This window comes from Chionomys nivalis, chromosome 20, assembly GCF_950005125.1.
Source record: "Chionomys nivalis chromosome 20, mChiNiv1.1, whole genome shotgun sequence".
Lineage (NCBI taxonomy): Eukaryota > Metazoa > Chordata > Mammalia > Rodentia > Cricetidae > Chionomys > Chionomys nivalis.
Window position 1 is genome coordinate 57,030,160 of NC_080105.1, and position 15,392 is coordinate 57,045,551.

The 15,392-nt window shown below is 49.4% G+C and overlaps 1 protein-coding gene across 2 annotated transcripts in view; it reads left to right on the forward strand.

Annotated features, from left to right (window-relative positions):
- Nucleotides 1-14,073, forward strand: part of Col4a1 (collagen type IV alpha 1 chain) — a 114,673-nt gene extending 100,600 nt beyond the window's left edge. The window contains exons 44-52 of one of the 2 annotated variants that reach the window (XR_009055676.1): nt 1,526-1,598; nt 2,472-2,543; nt 3,276-3,404; nt 4,329-4,427; nt 5,273-5,485; nt 6,451-6,628; nt 8,657-8,673; nt 10,005-10,119; nt 11,296-11,435. Coding sequence is in view for 1 of the 2 variants with exons in the window: in XM_057752426.1 (XP_057608409.1) it covers nt 1,526-1,598; nt 2,472-2,543; nt 3,276-3,404; nt 4,329-4,427; nt 5,273-5,485; nt 6,451-6,628; nt 10,005-10,119; nt 11,296-11,468; nt 13,262-13,343 (1,134 nt within the window). In the remaining variant the exon portion in view is untranslated. Of the gene's footprint in view, nt 1-1,525; nt 1,599-2,471; nt 2,544-3,275; nt 3,405-4,328; nt 4,428-5,272; nt 5,486-6,450; nt 6,629-8,656; nt 8,674-10,004; nt 10,120-11,295; nt 11,469-13,261 lie in introns of those variants that run through there. The other variant, XM_057752426.1, reaches the window with a different exon arrangement.
- Nucleotides 14,074-15,392: the final 1,319 nt, after the last annotated feature.

Here is a 15,392-nt window from a genome sequence, read left to right on the forward strand (position 1 = left end):
CTTACATTCTTGGCTTACCCACCACACGGCTGAGGTTCTGCTTGGGTTCTTGGCTCAGCCACCACCATGTCCGACTATGGTTCTTACGCTTGGTCAAACAGATGTGTTTGCAGAGATTCACCCTCTGTCCCTGCCTCTCTCCTCTTCTTCCTCTCTAATGCGCTTTGGAAGAGCTGTGAGTCAGGGGGCTGGGAGCTGGCAGAGCCGCAGGGGACCTTTGCTCAGGTGGAGCCGCACTCGGGGTTGTCGCTCATCAGTAGCAGCGGAGACGCTGGGCGCTGATTCAAGGGCGGACACTAGACTCAGAGCACAGGATGCTGTGATTCTTCCGGGTTTTGCTTCTGGGTAGAGCTGGGGACCAAGCCCATGGTAGCCCATAGTCTACTGCTGCTTTTAACTTCTGAGTCTTCAAGTTGTGAGCACTGGGAATAATTATGCAAACTGGCTCCACGGAGTAGCGGTGGTCGTTCTTACCCATTCCCTGCCCTCCGTGCCCCCTGTACATCCCCACGGTACATGGGGGTATCCATGAGTCTGTTTTCATCTCCTTATTATATATTGCAATTTCTCGGTGATACAAGCGCAGGCAGTTTTCCAGTTATTCACACAGCCTTGATTTCATTCATCAGTCACCTTCCCTGCTCCTGGTGACAGTCACTGTCTCTCTGTATATATGTTGTATGAATAAGTGTGTATATTCATGTAAGTATGTTTTACACATGCTGATTACGGTACTTTTCAAATTAGGGTAAGCAAATCTCTATAAGAAATATTTTGGGGGGGGGCTGGAGAGATGGCTCAGCGGTTAAGAGTTCAATTCCCAGCAACCACATGGTGGCTCACAACCATCTGTAATGAGGTCTGGTGCCCTTTTCTGGCCTGCAGACATACACACAGACAGAATATTGTATGCATAATAAATAAATAGATATTTTTTAAAAAAGAAATATTTTTTGGATATGGCTGTGCATGCTAGGCCACATGTCTAGAGAAAGAAACAACTCCATTGAAATATCAAAGAGATAGGCTAATATTCTTGAGTATGTGATATCATATTACATTTATTTAAGTATAGTTATATTACAAAGGAAACTTGTCCTTCATTAGTATTTTTAAATTTTTTTCATAACTAAAATTATAATTCACATGAGACAAGAAGCTGATTCTAAAGAGCCATCACTACTCTTTGATGACCAGGGGAAGTTTCCAGAAGGGTGCTGTGGACCTGACAGCACTGGATTTGTCTCCATGGCAACTGTCCATGGTGTTCTGGCTGTATTCATGGCCTCAGGCTGGTGGGTGGAGACAGCGGCTGCAAACCCGAATGAACTTACCGTGTATATGAACTATTGCAATATCCTCTCACGTTGCATTATTTAAGGAATTTCTAGGTCCCATCAGTTCACAAACCCTGTGCAGAGTATGGAAGGGCTTCCCACCTGACAGGGTCCCTTTCCTCAGGGAACGTAAGTGTCCTGAGCCGTGAGCATCTTCATCCAGCTCATATTTCCTTTGTGATCTGTAGGGCATTGGCGGCTCTCCAGGGATCACAGGCTCAAAAGGAGATATGGGACCACCAGGAGTTCCAGGATTCCAAGGTAAGATGCTGAAGTCCAAGCCCAGCAGCCTTGCTGCCGAGAGCCTGCTGTTCCAAAGGCCTCCTGAGCACACACGCTCCAGTACTCAGGTGCAAACACAGCCGCAGCACAAGATCGTGCTATCTTCAAGTTAAAAAGGCAGCAGATTTCCCTGTTTCTGAGGCCAGGTCTTTCTGACTGTTACTGACTGGCCTTAAGCGTCTGACAAACCCCATGCTTCAGCCCCCGAGTGCTGGGATTCCCGCTCTGCAGTACTGCTGCTAACATTGGCCTTTCTGTGCAGCGTGGACGGCCGGCTGTAGGCATTCTGATTTTCTTAATTATGAACCAGTGGATCACATATGCCCAGTCATTTGAGTCTCAACAAAAATTGTGACTTTGAGCTATTCGTTAGTTTATCAGTGTAGTCGGCAAACATGTCCTGGGTGCTCGCAGCCTCCACACACCATGTGGAGTCAGACTCGCCTGAGGGGTGAATAAAAGGAGCACTCACTCTACAGGTGTCTGTGGTCTGTCAGACAGATTGTGACCACAGATGCCATCGTATGTCCCTGCCCTGATTGTTGCTGTCTTATGGTGACTGCTATAACACAGAGGCTTCTGGTTCTAGCAGGAGAAGTTTCCTGAGATTCTGCAGCTGAAAGAATAGTGTGTTTTCTTCCTTGACGATAAATGGGGATGTCTTCACTGTGTGTGTATGTGCATATGATGGATGTATGTGTATATGTGTGTCTGCATGCACAGGCGGGGATGCAAGGGTGTGTATATTTGTGTGTGTGTGCCTGCATATGTGTACACACCTGCTTGTGCGTCCCCATATTCATGCATATGGTTGAAAGCTCCATACAAAGACAATGTCCTCTTCCCACCCAGGTCAGAAAGGTCTTCCTGGCCTCCAGGGAGTGAAAGGAGACCAGGGGGATCAAGGCATACCCGGCCCTAAAGGTAGGTCAGATTTTAATGCACCAAGCTTTATCAGTGATCTGGGGAGAGCAGAAGCGACCAAACACAGGATTGCAGGGGTTGACTTTCCAGATGTCAAATGAGAGGGAGAGGGTGACGAGAAATTCTTGTCAGCTGTTGGGGTTTTTAACATCAGCCTGTCTTGATAGTGGATTGTTCAGTGTGACTCTAGAGTCCAGGGGCGGGGAGGCAGCCGAACCACCGCATGCTGGGGACTCGGCATGTAGAGTCGACTTTGAATTCAGGCCGACAGCAGCCACTAAAGAGTCTGCTGCTCACCTTGCTGAATCTGGGTGGCTTGTAGTATGCCCACGGTGTCAGGAGAGGGCAGGGCGGGGCAGTGGCAGGAGAGGGCGGGGCAGTGTCAGGAGAGGGCGGGGCAGTGTCAGGAGAGGGCGGGGCGGTGTCAGGAGAGGGCAGGGCGGTGTCAGGAGAGGGCAGGGCGGGGCAGTGTCAGGAGAGGGCGGGGCAGTGTCAGGAGAGGGCGGGGCAGTGTCAGGAGAGGGCAGGGCGGTGTCAGGAGAGGGCAGGGCGGCAGCTGTTGGTCTCCAGCGTGGAGTAGAGGCTGGGGTTGAGAGCTCAGGGTTTTCGGCTTAAACAAGAGAGATGTAACCCATATTAAGTTTGTGTTTGGTGATGGTACAGTGGCTACCAGAGCTGCTTTTGATCACCCTGCTGGCAGTGAAGCTGATCCTCCACCTGTCGTTCTCACAGGTCTCCAAGGTCCCCCAGGCTCCCCAGGTGCATATAGTGTCATCAAAGGAGAGCCAGGGCTGCCTGGTCCAGAGGGTCCTCCTGGTCTAAAAGGACTCCAGGGACCACCAGGTCCAAAAGGACAGCAAGGTGAGACCTCGGGCTGTGTGGGCACCCGGGTTTGTGAAAAACAGAGGCTTATAACTCAGCATATCTAGGCTCAGTTAGAAACATCCAGAATCTCGCCTGGCAGGGCAGCAGGCAGGGTGGATCAGCAGGCTCCTGTGGGCTACTGGGATTGCTGCCCTTAGAGCAACTGGGGAATGCCTGTGAGTGGAGACCTCGTGGTTCCTTCCCCCTGGTTCCCAGTGCACTGTCCCCCAGGTGTTTGCTCTTATTGGTCGTTCCTGTTTCAGGAGTTGGTGGGTAAAGGGCAGGCAGAAAGCAGAGGGGTTGAAGGCAGTGTCCAGGAAAAGTTAAACTTCAAGCTGCTTATGAGTTAACTGTACACGTGAAAATAGAAAACCACCGTTACATCAGCCGTCCTAACACTGCGACCCTTTAATACAGTTCCTTGTGTTGTGGTGGTCCCAGACCACAAAATTACTTGGTTGCTACTTCATAACTGCTTTGTTACTGCTGTGAATCACAATGCAAAGGTCTGATATATGATCCTGTGGGGGGTCGCGACCCACAGGTTGAGAACCACTGCTCTGGCGCATGGTAAGAAGGGAGGTTAGGCTGGCCCCTCTCTCTGTCCCCCTTGCTTGGCCCTTTCCAGGTCTGGCTGCCACATAACAGCCACAGGAAGCCTGGCAGAGCTCAGGAGACAGTTTGAGAGACAGGTTTGGGCTGTATCTCCCACGTGCAGTCTGCCAGTAGAGACTCCAGCAGGGGGCGCCCTAGGGTCTGCAGGAAGCAGCTGGGTCCACCGGGCCTTGATGCGCTGCCAGGATCCATTGGCCGCTCAGACACACCTTCTCACCAGAGGTCCAGGCCCTGTTCTTGCTTCCCAAAGATGAAAAATAACCTTTCAGAAGGGAAGATCACAAAATTTTTCTCCTCCTCTTACAGGTGTGACAGGCTCGGTGGGCTTGCCTGGACCCCCAGGTGTTCCTGGGTTTGATGGTGCCCCTGGCCAGAAAGGAGAGACCGGCCCCTTTGGACCACCTGGTAGGTCTTTACAGCAAAAGCAATAGATCCAGGTCCTAGAACCCTCAGAAGAAAATTAAACTAGTACTGACAGGCTACAAGGAAGCTCACGTCTTAGAGGAAATAGGCTCATGGGGGAGCATAGTGACAGGAAGCAGTTGAGGTACAGTCTGCTCTCCAAAGCAGCCAAAGCAGGTTGAGGGGTGATCCCTGTGGCTTGCTAACAGCATGGTACTTTACAGCTACAAAAATTCTGTTTAACCACAGCTAGCAGAAAGTAGAACTGAAAAATAATAATCTCAGAGTTTTTCTGAAGGCCACTGGCACAGGGCAAACTTCATAGGCCTTCGTGGGAAGCAGGGATTAGATGACTACCCCACAATGGTGTGGCACTGGGACCAAGGTGTCCCTGAGCCAAGAGCACAGCCCTGCAGACCTGGGATGGCATGCAGTTTGGCTGTCCCAGGGAATGCAGGACCCAGTGCCTGCGAACTTCCTTGAGGCCGTTTCATTCTCTGGATTTCAGATGAGGGCAGAGCTGTGTGAATGATTCTGTAGTGACCCCCACTTTGAGGAGCCCAGGATTTCTTATGAACAGGGTTAGAGTATAGGGTACTTCATAAACTCCATGAAGGGTATGTCTCTTGTACCACGCACTGGGCTCAGAAAACCGTGTTGCCGTGGAATGTGGAGGAGGAAGGAAAGCTCCCGGGAGGAGGCCTGTGTGTATTTAGGTTCACTCTTCCCTGAGTGTCTCTGTCAGGTCAGACATCCCTGATGTGGACAGTGGCAGTTTTTTGGAGATGGGTTCTGGGGGCTTTGGAGGAGACTGAATGGTATCTAAGTCATTGGTTTGTCTTCTACAGGTCCGAGAGGGTTTCCTGGTCCACCGGGCCCCGATGGGCTGCCAGGACCCATGGGTCCCCCAGGTACCCCATCTGTGGACCACGGCTTCCTTGTGACCAGGCATAGTCAGACAACAGATGATCCACTGTGTCCTCCAGGGACCAAAATTCTCTACCATGGGTACTCTCTCCTCTATGTGCAGGGCAACGAACGGGCCCACGGGCAGGACCTGGGTAAGATGCAGTTCTTTCTCCGTGTGATCCCTGTGTGGTATGTGGTGGGTTCTCAGGTAGATACAGGGGTGTCCTGGTCTCCGCCACAGTGTGGTGGGCTCCTGAGGAGGGCTGGCCCTTCTCCCTTCACCCGCACACAGTGATCCCTTAGTTCAGCCGCTTTTGTATGTCTTTTGGGAAGCCCTGGAATATGAGGCTGAGTCCTTGGAAATGTTTAAGTGGGTAAATTTTCAGCTCTCACTTTTAGTTACTAAGGACCGTCAAGGTTCCTGTCGTGGCTTGCTTAGAAATTTACAACATTCTGTGAGTTCGAGACCAGCCTGGTCTACAGAGCTAGTTCCAGGACAGGCTCCAAAACCACAGAGAAACCCTGTCTTGAAAAACCAAAAAAAAAAAAAAAAAAAAAGAAATTTGCAACATTCTTGAAACAGGGCTGCTATGCACTGGCACTTCTAGAAATGCGCCGTGTTATTCTGATGGAGGCTCTCTGCATCTTCTGCATCGCAGTCCCCTGCCCCTAGTGTTTTTGGCTCATCAGGAAGCACGTACCTGCCCATTTCTTATCTGCTCCAGGGACCCTCCACCGAGTTACGCCCCAGTGTTGTGTTACGCCCTAATGATGTAACTGCATTAAGTTAGAAACCACAGAGGCTGGGAGACCCACAGGGACAGCCCATCCCGTAGCCACTCAACGTTCCTCCCGGAGCAGACTTTTTTCCTCTGTTGGAAAACTGAGCGTGTTTCCTTTCTCCAAACACGTCTGCATTGTTCATCATTGGTCCCTTTTGACCCGATCCACTGAAATCTCTTCTGCCGCTCATTCACCATCATCCTCGCCCACTCTGTCTGCTTCCCTCCTTCTGATGAGAGTGTCAAGTGTTGATTTCCACCCCCATGGTGCTGTCGGTGGAACCGGAAGATCAGACCCCAGGCTCTGACTTCCCTCTGTGTTCTCCCCGGTGCAGGCACAGCGGGCAGCTGTCTGCGCAAGTTCAGCACGATGCCCTTCCTCTTCTGCAACATCAACAATGTCTGCAACTTCGCCTCCAGAAACGACTACTCCTATTGGCTGTCCACGCCAGAGCCCATGCCCATGTCCATGGCGCCCATCTCCGGGGACAACATCCGGCCCTTCATTAGCAGGTGAGCTCACGTTTACAAAGGCACACACAAAATCAAATAAGAGGCAGCTGTCCATCCTTGGCCTTGAACTTACAGAGATCCACCTGCTTCTGCTTTCCCAGTGCTGGGATTAAAGGCATGCGGCACCATGCTCTTTTTCTTTTTAAACAAGATATTTGTGTGTGTGTGTGTGTGTGTGTGTGTGTGTGTGTGTGGGTGTATATGCACATGAGTGCAGATGTCCTTTTAGCCAGAGGCATCAGATCCCCCTGGAGCTGGAGTTGCAGGTGGTTGTGATTCACCTGATGTGGGTGCTGAAGAGCTCTCCTGGGCCCTTGGTGTGTTCTCAGCCACAGTAAACCATCTCTCCAACCCCAAATGCCCTTTTTTTTTTATTATTTTATTTATTTATTTATTTATTTATTTTTTATTTTATTTTATTTAATTTATTTTTTTTTATTTTTCCTAAATGCCCTTTTTAAAAGAGGAACTATGACCCGGTGGATGGGTGCACACTGATTGCCTTTCATTTATCCGTGTATCCACTTCTTGCCCGTCAGCCGTTATCTGGGTTGACTGTCTGACTAAGGGCGCTCAAGTGTGGGTGTTTACACCTAACTGCTTGCCTTTAGTCCTTTTGCTGCATCTAGAATTGGAATTTCTGAGTCAGACGTTGATTCTATTTTTAAGTGTTTAAGAAACTTCCTTACTCTTTTTCCACAGTGGCTATGCCCTTGGCATTCTGACATTCCCACCAATCGTGCACAGGGGTTCTCGCCCCTCCCCCCACATCCTCACCAATGCTTGTCCTCTTCTGTTGTTTTTTCTTTTTTTTTTGTTTTTTTTTGTTTTTTTTTTTTTTGTGGTAGCCCAGTGGTTGTGAAGGGAAACCTAAGGAGCTGTAGCACTGAATATATAATATATACCCCATCTGCTTATGTAGTATTTGTACATAAAAACTATACAGATTTATGTCACATCACGGAATTAATTATGCAATAATAAATAGCCGTTTCACGCTCCCTCTTATTCTGCTGAGTTTTGCTCCCTTGAGGTAGTGTCACACCCATTGAGAATGCATATGTCTCTAGCTGAGTGATTGCTAAACTAAGCTTGTCCCAGCTGACATCTGGAGTGTTTGCAGTTCAAGAGCTCGCCTGGTGGGAAGTAAGACAGGAAGTTATATGAGCGAGAAGTACGAGCTGCTCTATTTTTGCCACTTTCATCAAATTGAAAGTCAACTGCTCAGCAGCACAGAGAACTGACAGAAACATGGAAGTGGACAAACCCGGCTGGCTAAGGGTCTACTTTATGGGCGACAGAAAGAACGAGAAGTCAGGAGTTTTCCTTAGGAGTTTATGAGAGAGATCTCAGGCATTTCCAGATCCCCTTTGGAGGCAGGTCTCAGGGTGCAGCCCAGGCTGGCCTTGAACTTGAGATCTTCCTGCCTCAGCCTCTTAAGTGCTGGATGATGGGTCCACCCCACTGTGCCTGGATCTCCGCAATCCCTCTGAAGACACCGAGACAGCCTGGCAGATCAGCTTTACCTGAGGCTCTAGGAGCCACAGGCGCTCTATGGTTGTGCACTGAAGTCCCTCGACACAGCCTTTTTTATTTTTATCTTTTGGAATTATCAGAAAATTGATTTTATTGCTTAGGCTGGAAAATGTCATTTGTTACACTCCAAGAGTGCATCGAGAACACGACACTCCATACACATGTGATCTGTGTGCATTTGTTATACTCCAAGAGTACACCGAGAACACGACACTCCATACACATGTGATCTGTGTGCATTTGTTACACTCCAAGAGTACACCGAGAACATGATGCTCTATACACACGTGATCTGTGTGCATTTGTTACACTCCAAGAGTACACCGAGAACACGACACTCCATACACATGTGATCTGTGTGCATTTGTTACACTCCAAGAGTACACCGAGAACACGACACTCCATACACATGTGATCTGTGTGCAGACTCCTACCCAGGCTGTGGTAAAGGCCCAAGAACGAAAATTAACTTTTTTGTGGTTTTCTTTTTAGCATTCCTTGGAATACAGGTAGAAAATGATTATCATTTATTTATGTTTCTTGATTGCTTTTGGAATGGCATCCATGCTGGTCTTGATTTGGTTGCCGATGTAGGCTCCAGGGAAGTGTGTTAACTGTGGACGTGTGTCTTCACATCTGGTTCTGTGAGCACACCTGAAATACTGATTTGTTTCAATGCTCCAGAATTTGACACACCAGGACTCTTTATGTCTCTGCAGCTTGAGGGGCCCTCCAGGTCTCCTCCCTGCCAGGTCTGATTCCTTATTGTAATGATGTGGCCCCCTTCTCCGGGGCCGAGAATTACTTTGGTGGTTTCCAGCTATGTCTCAGGACTTCCAGGTTCCCTCTTTCCCACAGGAAGGTCCCCAACCCCAGCAATTTTAGAAACACCGATACAAATCTTTGCTTTTGAGTTTTGAGCCAAAAAGGTCACGGCCGCTGTCCTTATCCTATTGACCACAATTTCTCAGTAGTTTCTCTGACTTTCTTCAGACAGGGGTGGCTCTAAAGCCACGGTTTGATCACCGGAGTGGAAGGGCCAATGGTTAGAGAGCGAGGGAAACCACAGGTGGCCTGGGCTGTGACACTCACTGTGTCACAGCCCAGGCAGGGGGCGAGGCCACTGACAGCCTAGGGAGGAGGGCGCTGCTACAAGCTGCCTATTTCCCATGCCTGATGGGCAGATGGCAGCAGATGGCCTAGGTGGTTTCAGTTTCAGGGGCTGGTGTTTAATGGAACCTCTTAATTCATCTGCATTTGTGTGAATAAAGTAGAAAGCATAGAAAGTGTGCACACACGCGCACACCCCACAGAAACCGGATGACTAACCCAGCCGCCCGCCCACTCCCCGTCCATTTGTATGCAGAGCTTGCTGTAATTATTCACGCGTTTGTACTCATTTAGCAGCGTGGCTAACACTCTCTTCGTTCTGTGATGGAATGCCATTATTTCGCTGCTGCTGTCGGTGTTTTTAAACGCTGCACTCCCCCACCATCCGGTGCTCCCTTACTTGGGCAAGCTTTAGAACACTGGGTGCCCTAACCGGTTTCATTTGCACCGGGGTACAGCAGGATCCTCGTCTTGAGGAGGGGACTCTGCCTACTTTTAGGACCTGGCCTTCCCATCTTTTCCTCTCATAGAGTAGGTGGTTAAAAAGTAACTGTTTTTGAATAGAATGTTTTAGAACAGAGACAGGCTTCTGCAACCAACAAGGAGGCCCCAAACTGGAGTCTCATCTTTGGCCACATTTTTCACTTAGAGTTGAGCCAGGGGGTGGAGGGGGTGAGGGGTGGGCATCCCCAGGTCCTGTCCACGCTGAATGCTGCTCGCTCCCTTCCAGGTGTGCAGTGTGCGAAGCACCCGCCATGGTGATGGCGGTGCACAGTCAAACCATCCAGATCCCGCAGTGCCCCAACGGTTGGTCCTCACTGTGGATTGGTTATTCCTTCGTCATGGTGAGTGTCCGGAGGTTTCATTTCCTCGGAAGGGCTCCCATTAATGCCTGTTCTTTCTCCTGTGGCCTCCAAGTTTCCTAGACCATCCATTGTTGGGCATAACTTGGAGCCTGACTTGTTGCTTGTTCCTGGGGTCCACAGTGTCTCCAGGGCTCCCTGCTCCTCTATGTGGGAGGTTGCTGCCTGCCATGAGCAGGGAGCTACCGGAGTGTGGAGGCTCCGTAGACTTGTGGCTGGAACCCGAAGCCTTGTTAACACTCGGGAGCTTGAGAGCAGAGGAACTGAGTGGGGAGGAAACATGGGTGTGACCTGGGAGCTCAGGCTGCTTCAGCCGAGGCAGTGGCCAGGAGGATGATCCTTCTAGGATGATGAACCTCACACCCATATCCTCCCAGGTTAATACCCAGAATGCACCCGGCAGTGAGGCTTACTCTCCTCCCAGGTTAATACCCATAATGCACCCAGGCAGCGAGGCTCACTCTCCTCTTAGGTTAATACCCATAATGCACCTGGGCAGTGAGGCTCACTCTCCTCCCAGGTTAATACCCAGAATGCACCTGGCAGTGAGGTGCTCCTGCCTGTGTTCAGATATGTTGAGCCCTTACATTCTTTCTCTTGAAAAGCCAATTAATACAGGGACAGGACCCTGTGTGGAGAGCTCGTTATAGCTCATTTGACTTTACTGTCACACTGGAAAGTATTGATTAAATGCACACAAGTCCTGAGCCTGGTAAGAAAACGGGTAGGAATTTACCAACCTCAGATAAGGACGCTACACAGAGACATATTGGTCATTCTCTTTAAAGCCCTCGGGCAGAGCCAAGTTCTTCATTGGCCCTACCACTTGGCACTCATTAGCCTCCTTATTTGACATGAAAAGGACTTCCTGGTTGTTTTCTAAGAAAGCTGGGTGCCCTTCTCCCCCTGGGAGTTGCTGATGTCTGGTTCCTGGGATTGTGTAGAGACCTGAGCACCCCAGCCTCGCCGGCAGGCCCATATTGCCAACCACCCTGAGTACTGAGCAGCTGTTCTGTTGCAGAGTTTGCGAGCCTGGCGGGCGGGTGTGGGAACCTGGAGCTTCACGGAGGAGACCCCGTGGCTCCTTTCTAGGGACAGTGAATTGCTCTCTGAGTGATGAAACCTCAGACTCATTCATGCCTTATGTTTGTCCCTCAGCACACCAGCGCTGGTGCTGAAGGTTCTGGCCAAGCCCTTGCATCCCCCGGGTCCTGTCTGGAAGAGTTTAGAAGCGCTCCGTTCATCGAGTGCCATGGCCGAGGAACATGCAATTACTATGCGAATGCTTACAGCTTTTGGCTCGCCACCATAGAGAGAAGCGAGATGTTCAAGTAAGTCAGAATGATCCTCTGCCGGAGGGCTCGCTCTCGTCCCTTGGTGCCCTTTCTTTTCTCATTTCCTGTGACTCCTCAGCCAGAGGCTGTTCTGTATGGGCAGATGACCCATATGGTTTTCAGAGGTGAGCCAAGGTGATAGGCTCGATTCTTTTTGTTGGGGAGCTGAGAGAGAAAAGAGGTCGCTGGTCGTTTTTGTTGACGAACGTGCTAAAGTGTTATAAAAAGCAGTTGAAGCCTTCAGGTAGCATATGAAACCGCACGTCCTCAGTAGCCAGTGAGGAGGGCAATACCACTCATCTCTGTGGCATTTCCATGGCGGGGGCAGCGTATGTGGGAGGTACGTCCTAAGGAACTCAGCAGAAGACTCTTAGACGTATGTGAATAAAAACTCCTTTCAACATAGTATTACCGAAATAGAAGAGATGTCTTTCCCTTCCCGTGTCTTCCTGTTTCTAAGATTCATCTGAAAACAGTAGTCCCAGGGCTCCCAGGTTTGTTGAGGTTAATTTGGGCCCTCTCCAAGGGTCAGGAGCATGCCACGCCCCACCATCCGCGGTCATGTGTCGACAGGAGCAGATTCAGATGGCTGATGGGGCCAGGCAGCCTCTTCCAGCTCTCCCCAGATGAGGCTCAGCTCTCCTGCGGACAAGCCCAGCTGTCTTCTCTGTTTTGGGGGACAGCCCTGAGGAACTCTGCTATTATCTTGTCTTCCAGCAGCAGTTGTTCTTTGCTCAACATCCTCAAGGTGTCATATTCTCAACCTGTGGCTTCCGGGAAATTGTCAGATGCAACATTAGCAAACACAAGCTATCTAGCTCAGTGACATAAAAAACAGACTCTGCTCCTTCCACCTCAGAGTGGGGGTGGGGAGGGCTTCATTATAAGTAGCTGGAAATGGGATTTTTTGCTTTTAACTAGCCCCCTAGTTATAATGAACCAAAATGCCTCCTTAAACAAAATTAGATTTTTTTTTTAAAAAAAACTAGAATTTGCAATGGGATTTGTTAGACTAAGCTCCTTCAAGTTCAGGACAAGACACTCTTACTTGTGGTGAACTACACTTAATAGAGTTTGATTAGTACCAATTATGGTATAGGTTTCGCTTTTCCAGTGTCTAAAGTAAGGTAGGATTTCTAGGGTCAAGACAAGTCTGAGCTGCTGTCTCCTCTCCTTGGCCTCACTTCGGCCAGGTGTATCCAAATGCTTCGAGAGTTAGGAGCACATTTTGATTGTCAGTCAATTATCCCAGGCTTGTCACTTATCCGATCATCCAATAAAATTTAATGAGCTCTCGCTGTTGGTTACATATTGTGGGGAAGAAGAATATTCCTCTGTGCCGTGGGAAGGCTCGAATCTACTGGAGACAATGAAAAGCTAATGATAGTACAAAAGATGGATGGTGGCTGAGAGAGGACCTCAGCCGGGTCCAGGTGGGCTCACACGTGCAGATAATACCTAAAACATTGTCGTGCTGTGGAACCATGCTGCTGGGTCCCAGCGCATGCCTGCCTAGAGTAGATAGGGTTTGCTGATTGTCATCAGTGTGGATGGGTGTGTGTCGGGTCCCTCAGGGATCGCAGGACTCAGGAGAAGCGCTGGGGGAATGCAGCCGTGTTTCTGGTGGTTCACGGGAGAAGCACAGGGGGAATGCAGCCGCGTTTCTGGTGGTTCACGGGAGAAGCACAGGGGGAATGCAGCCGTGTTTCTGGAGGTTCACGGGAGAGGCGCTGGGGGAATGCAGTCGCGTTTCTGGAGGTTCACGGGTTGATGCTGACGTTGTGTTGCAGGAAGCCCACGCCGTCCACCTTGAAGGCAGGAGAGCTTCGCACGCACGTCAGCCGCTGCCAAGTGTGCATGAGAAGAACATAACGACGCCCACCTCTGCCGCCGTCACAACATGGTGCTACTCCCTCCTCGTCCTCTCCTCCCTCCTGTCTTATTTTTAACAGCAACGAACCCTAGAATTATACCCCATGTACCTCACTGTCCACTATGAAAACCGTAAAGTGCCTTATAGGGATCCGCCTAACTAACACACCCCGCTTCGTTGGCTTCTGTTTGCTGAAGGAGAAGGACAGACAACAATAAGCTTTCCGTAGAGGCACATACCAAATGGCACTCGTGATCAAATAAAAGATGAATTGCCTTTTGCAATCCAGTGCACTGATGTGTGAGGTGAGAACTCCATAAGGAACCCAAAGGTGCTAGGGGTACGCGGTGCTCTCCAGACAGCCCACAGCCCGTTTCATCCTGTCACCCCAGATGTGAGTGTCTGTCCATACCACTGTCTAGTGTGTTTCCAGATCAGGTCCCTCAATGGTCTGTGCCAAGAGCAGCCAAGGAAACTGGTTTCTTCAACCCTTTATATGGAATTCCATCTTTTCAGCCCCAAACACAAACTTACGCCCTGTGTGGTACTACGCAGCTGCTTTTGTGGAAGTCATGGCTTTCCTGTGGAATAAAGATGGTCCAAAGGTAGACAGAAAATAAATATATATATATGTATTAGTAATTTATATAGATGTCAGCAGTTAGGCAGATCAAGTTCTAGCGTAGAGCCCGTTGTTAAATAAAGCATACTTCGTTTTCTTCTCTCGAAGACTGTGCCGTTCCTTCACAGGGTTTCCAACTCCAGGCCACCAAATGTGAACCACCAGCCTTCCTCACTTACTCCCAAACCAAAGAGGTGTTATTGCCAAAGGCAAATCCACTCATAAACATGGTGTCTATGGTAACGAGCCCTGTGCTTGGCGCTCACTGCGTTTACACTGCACCGAGTGTTTTCAGGGTCTTAAACAAACACTAACCACAGACCGAATGACTTCCAAGAGTGAAGACAGCCAAGGCCTTTGTCAGCGTCCCCAGACCTGCATCCTGGCAGCCTTCCACACCTGAGCACTCACAGGCCACGTCCCAGCCTCTCATGAGCTGTGCCATAGCTCCGGCAGGGAGTGGACAGGTCGCAGGAGGGCAGACTCGGACCACTGTGCTTGAAGTGACATTTCACAAAAAGTCCCCCCAAAGTTTTTTTAAAAAAAGACTACTAAGGCCTTCTGTGTAATTTCTTTAAATGTGTATTTCTTAAGAATTCAAATTTGTAATAAAACTATTTGTATAAAAATTAAGCTTTTATGAATTTGTTGCCAGGTCTGCCACTGAAACATGAAAAGTTACCACACTACTGCCAATAAACCTGTAAGCTTTGCTTGCGTACCTTACATCATTTTTATTTTGTATTTGTTCAAACAAGAGTCCTGGACTAGGGGTAGGGTAATTTTTACTGATTAACTGCAAAGGAAGAGACAGCCCCCACCCCCACCCACTGCTCTGTCAGCCCAGACGCCATTAGGCCAAGGCAAGCAGAACTTGAGTAAGCATCTGAAATACATAGCCTGCCACTGAGGTTGGATCCACCAGGCCTTAGAGCAGTGGGCACGTTTCTGTCCTAGAGGGAACTAGAGCAGAAGGTTGGATTCCAAATCATCTTAGGTGGTCCACATCTGTGCTGGAGAGATAGTTCAGTGAGAGGGCATGACTCCAGCAGGTGTGTAAAAAGTCAGGTGTTGTGGTACACGCTAGTGATTCCAGCCCCGGGGAGCCTGCGCGGGCAGATCCTCAGAGCTTGCTTCTGAGGCAGTCTGACTGAATGGGGAGCTGCAGATTCCATGAGAGATGGTCTCAGAAAATAAGAGGGACTGGGGAAGATACTGGATGCTGATGTTCAGTCTCCACGTGTGCACGCGTGCAACACACATTCGTACAAAAAGAAATGTGGGTTTTTTTTTTTGGTATGTGTATGTGTGTGTGACTTAAGTTTTGGAAATTTTGTTTGTTGAGATAGTGTCTCACTACATAGGCTCCCTCTCTGGTCGTCTTTGTAGATCAGGCTGGCTTTGAACTCACAGAGAACTACCTACT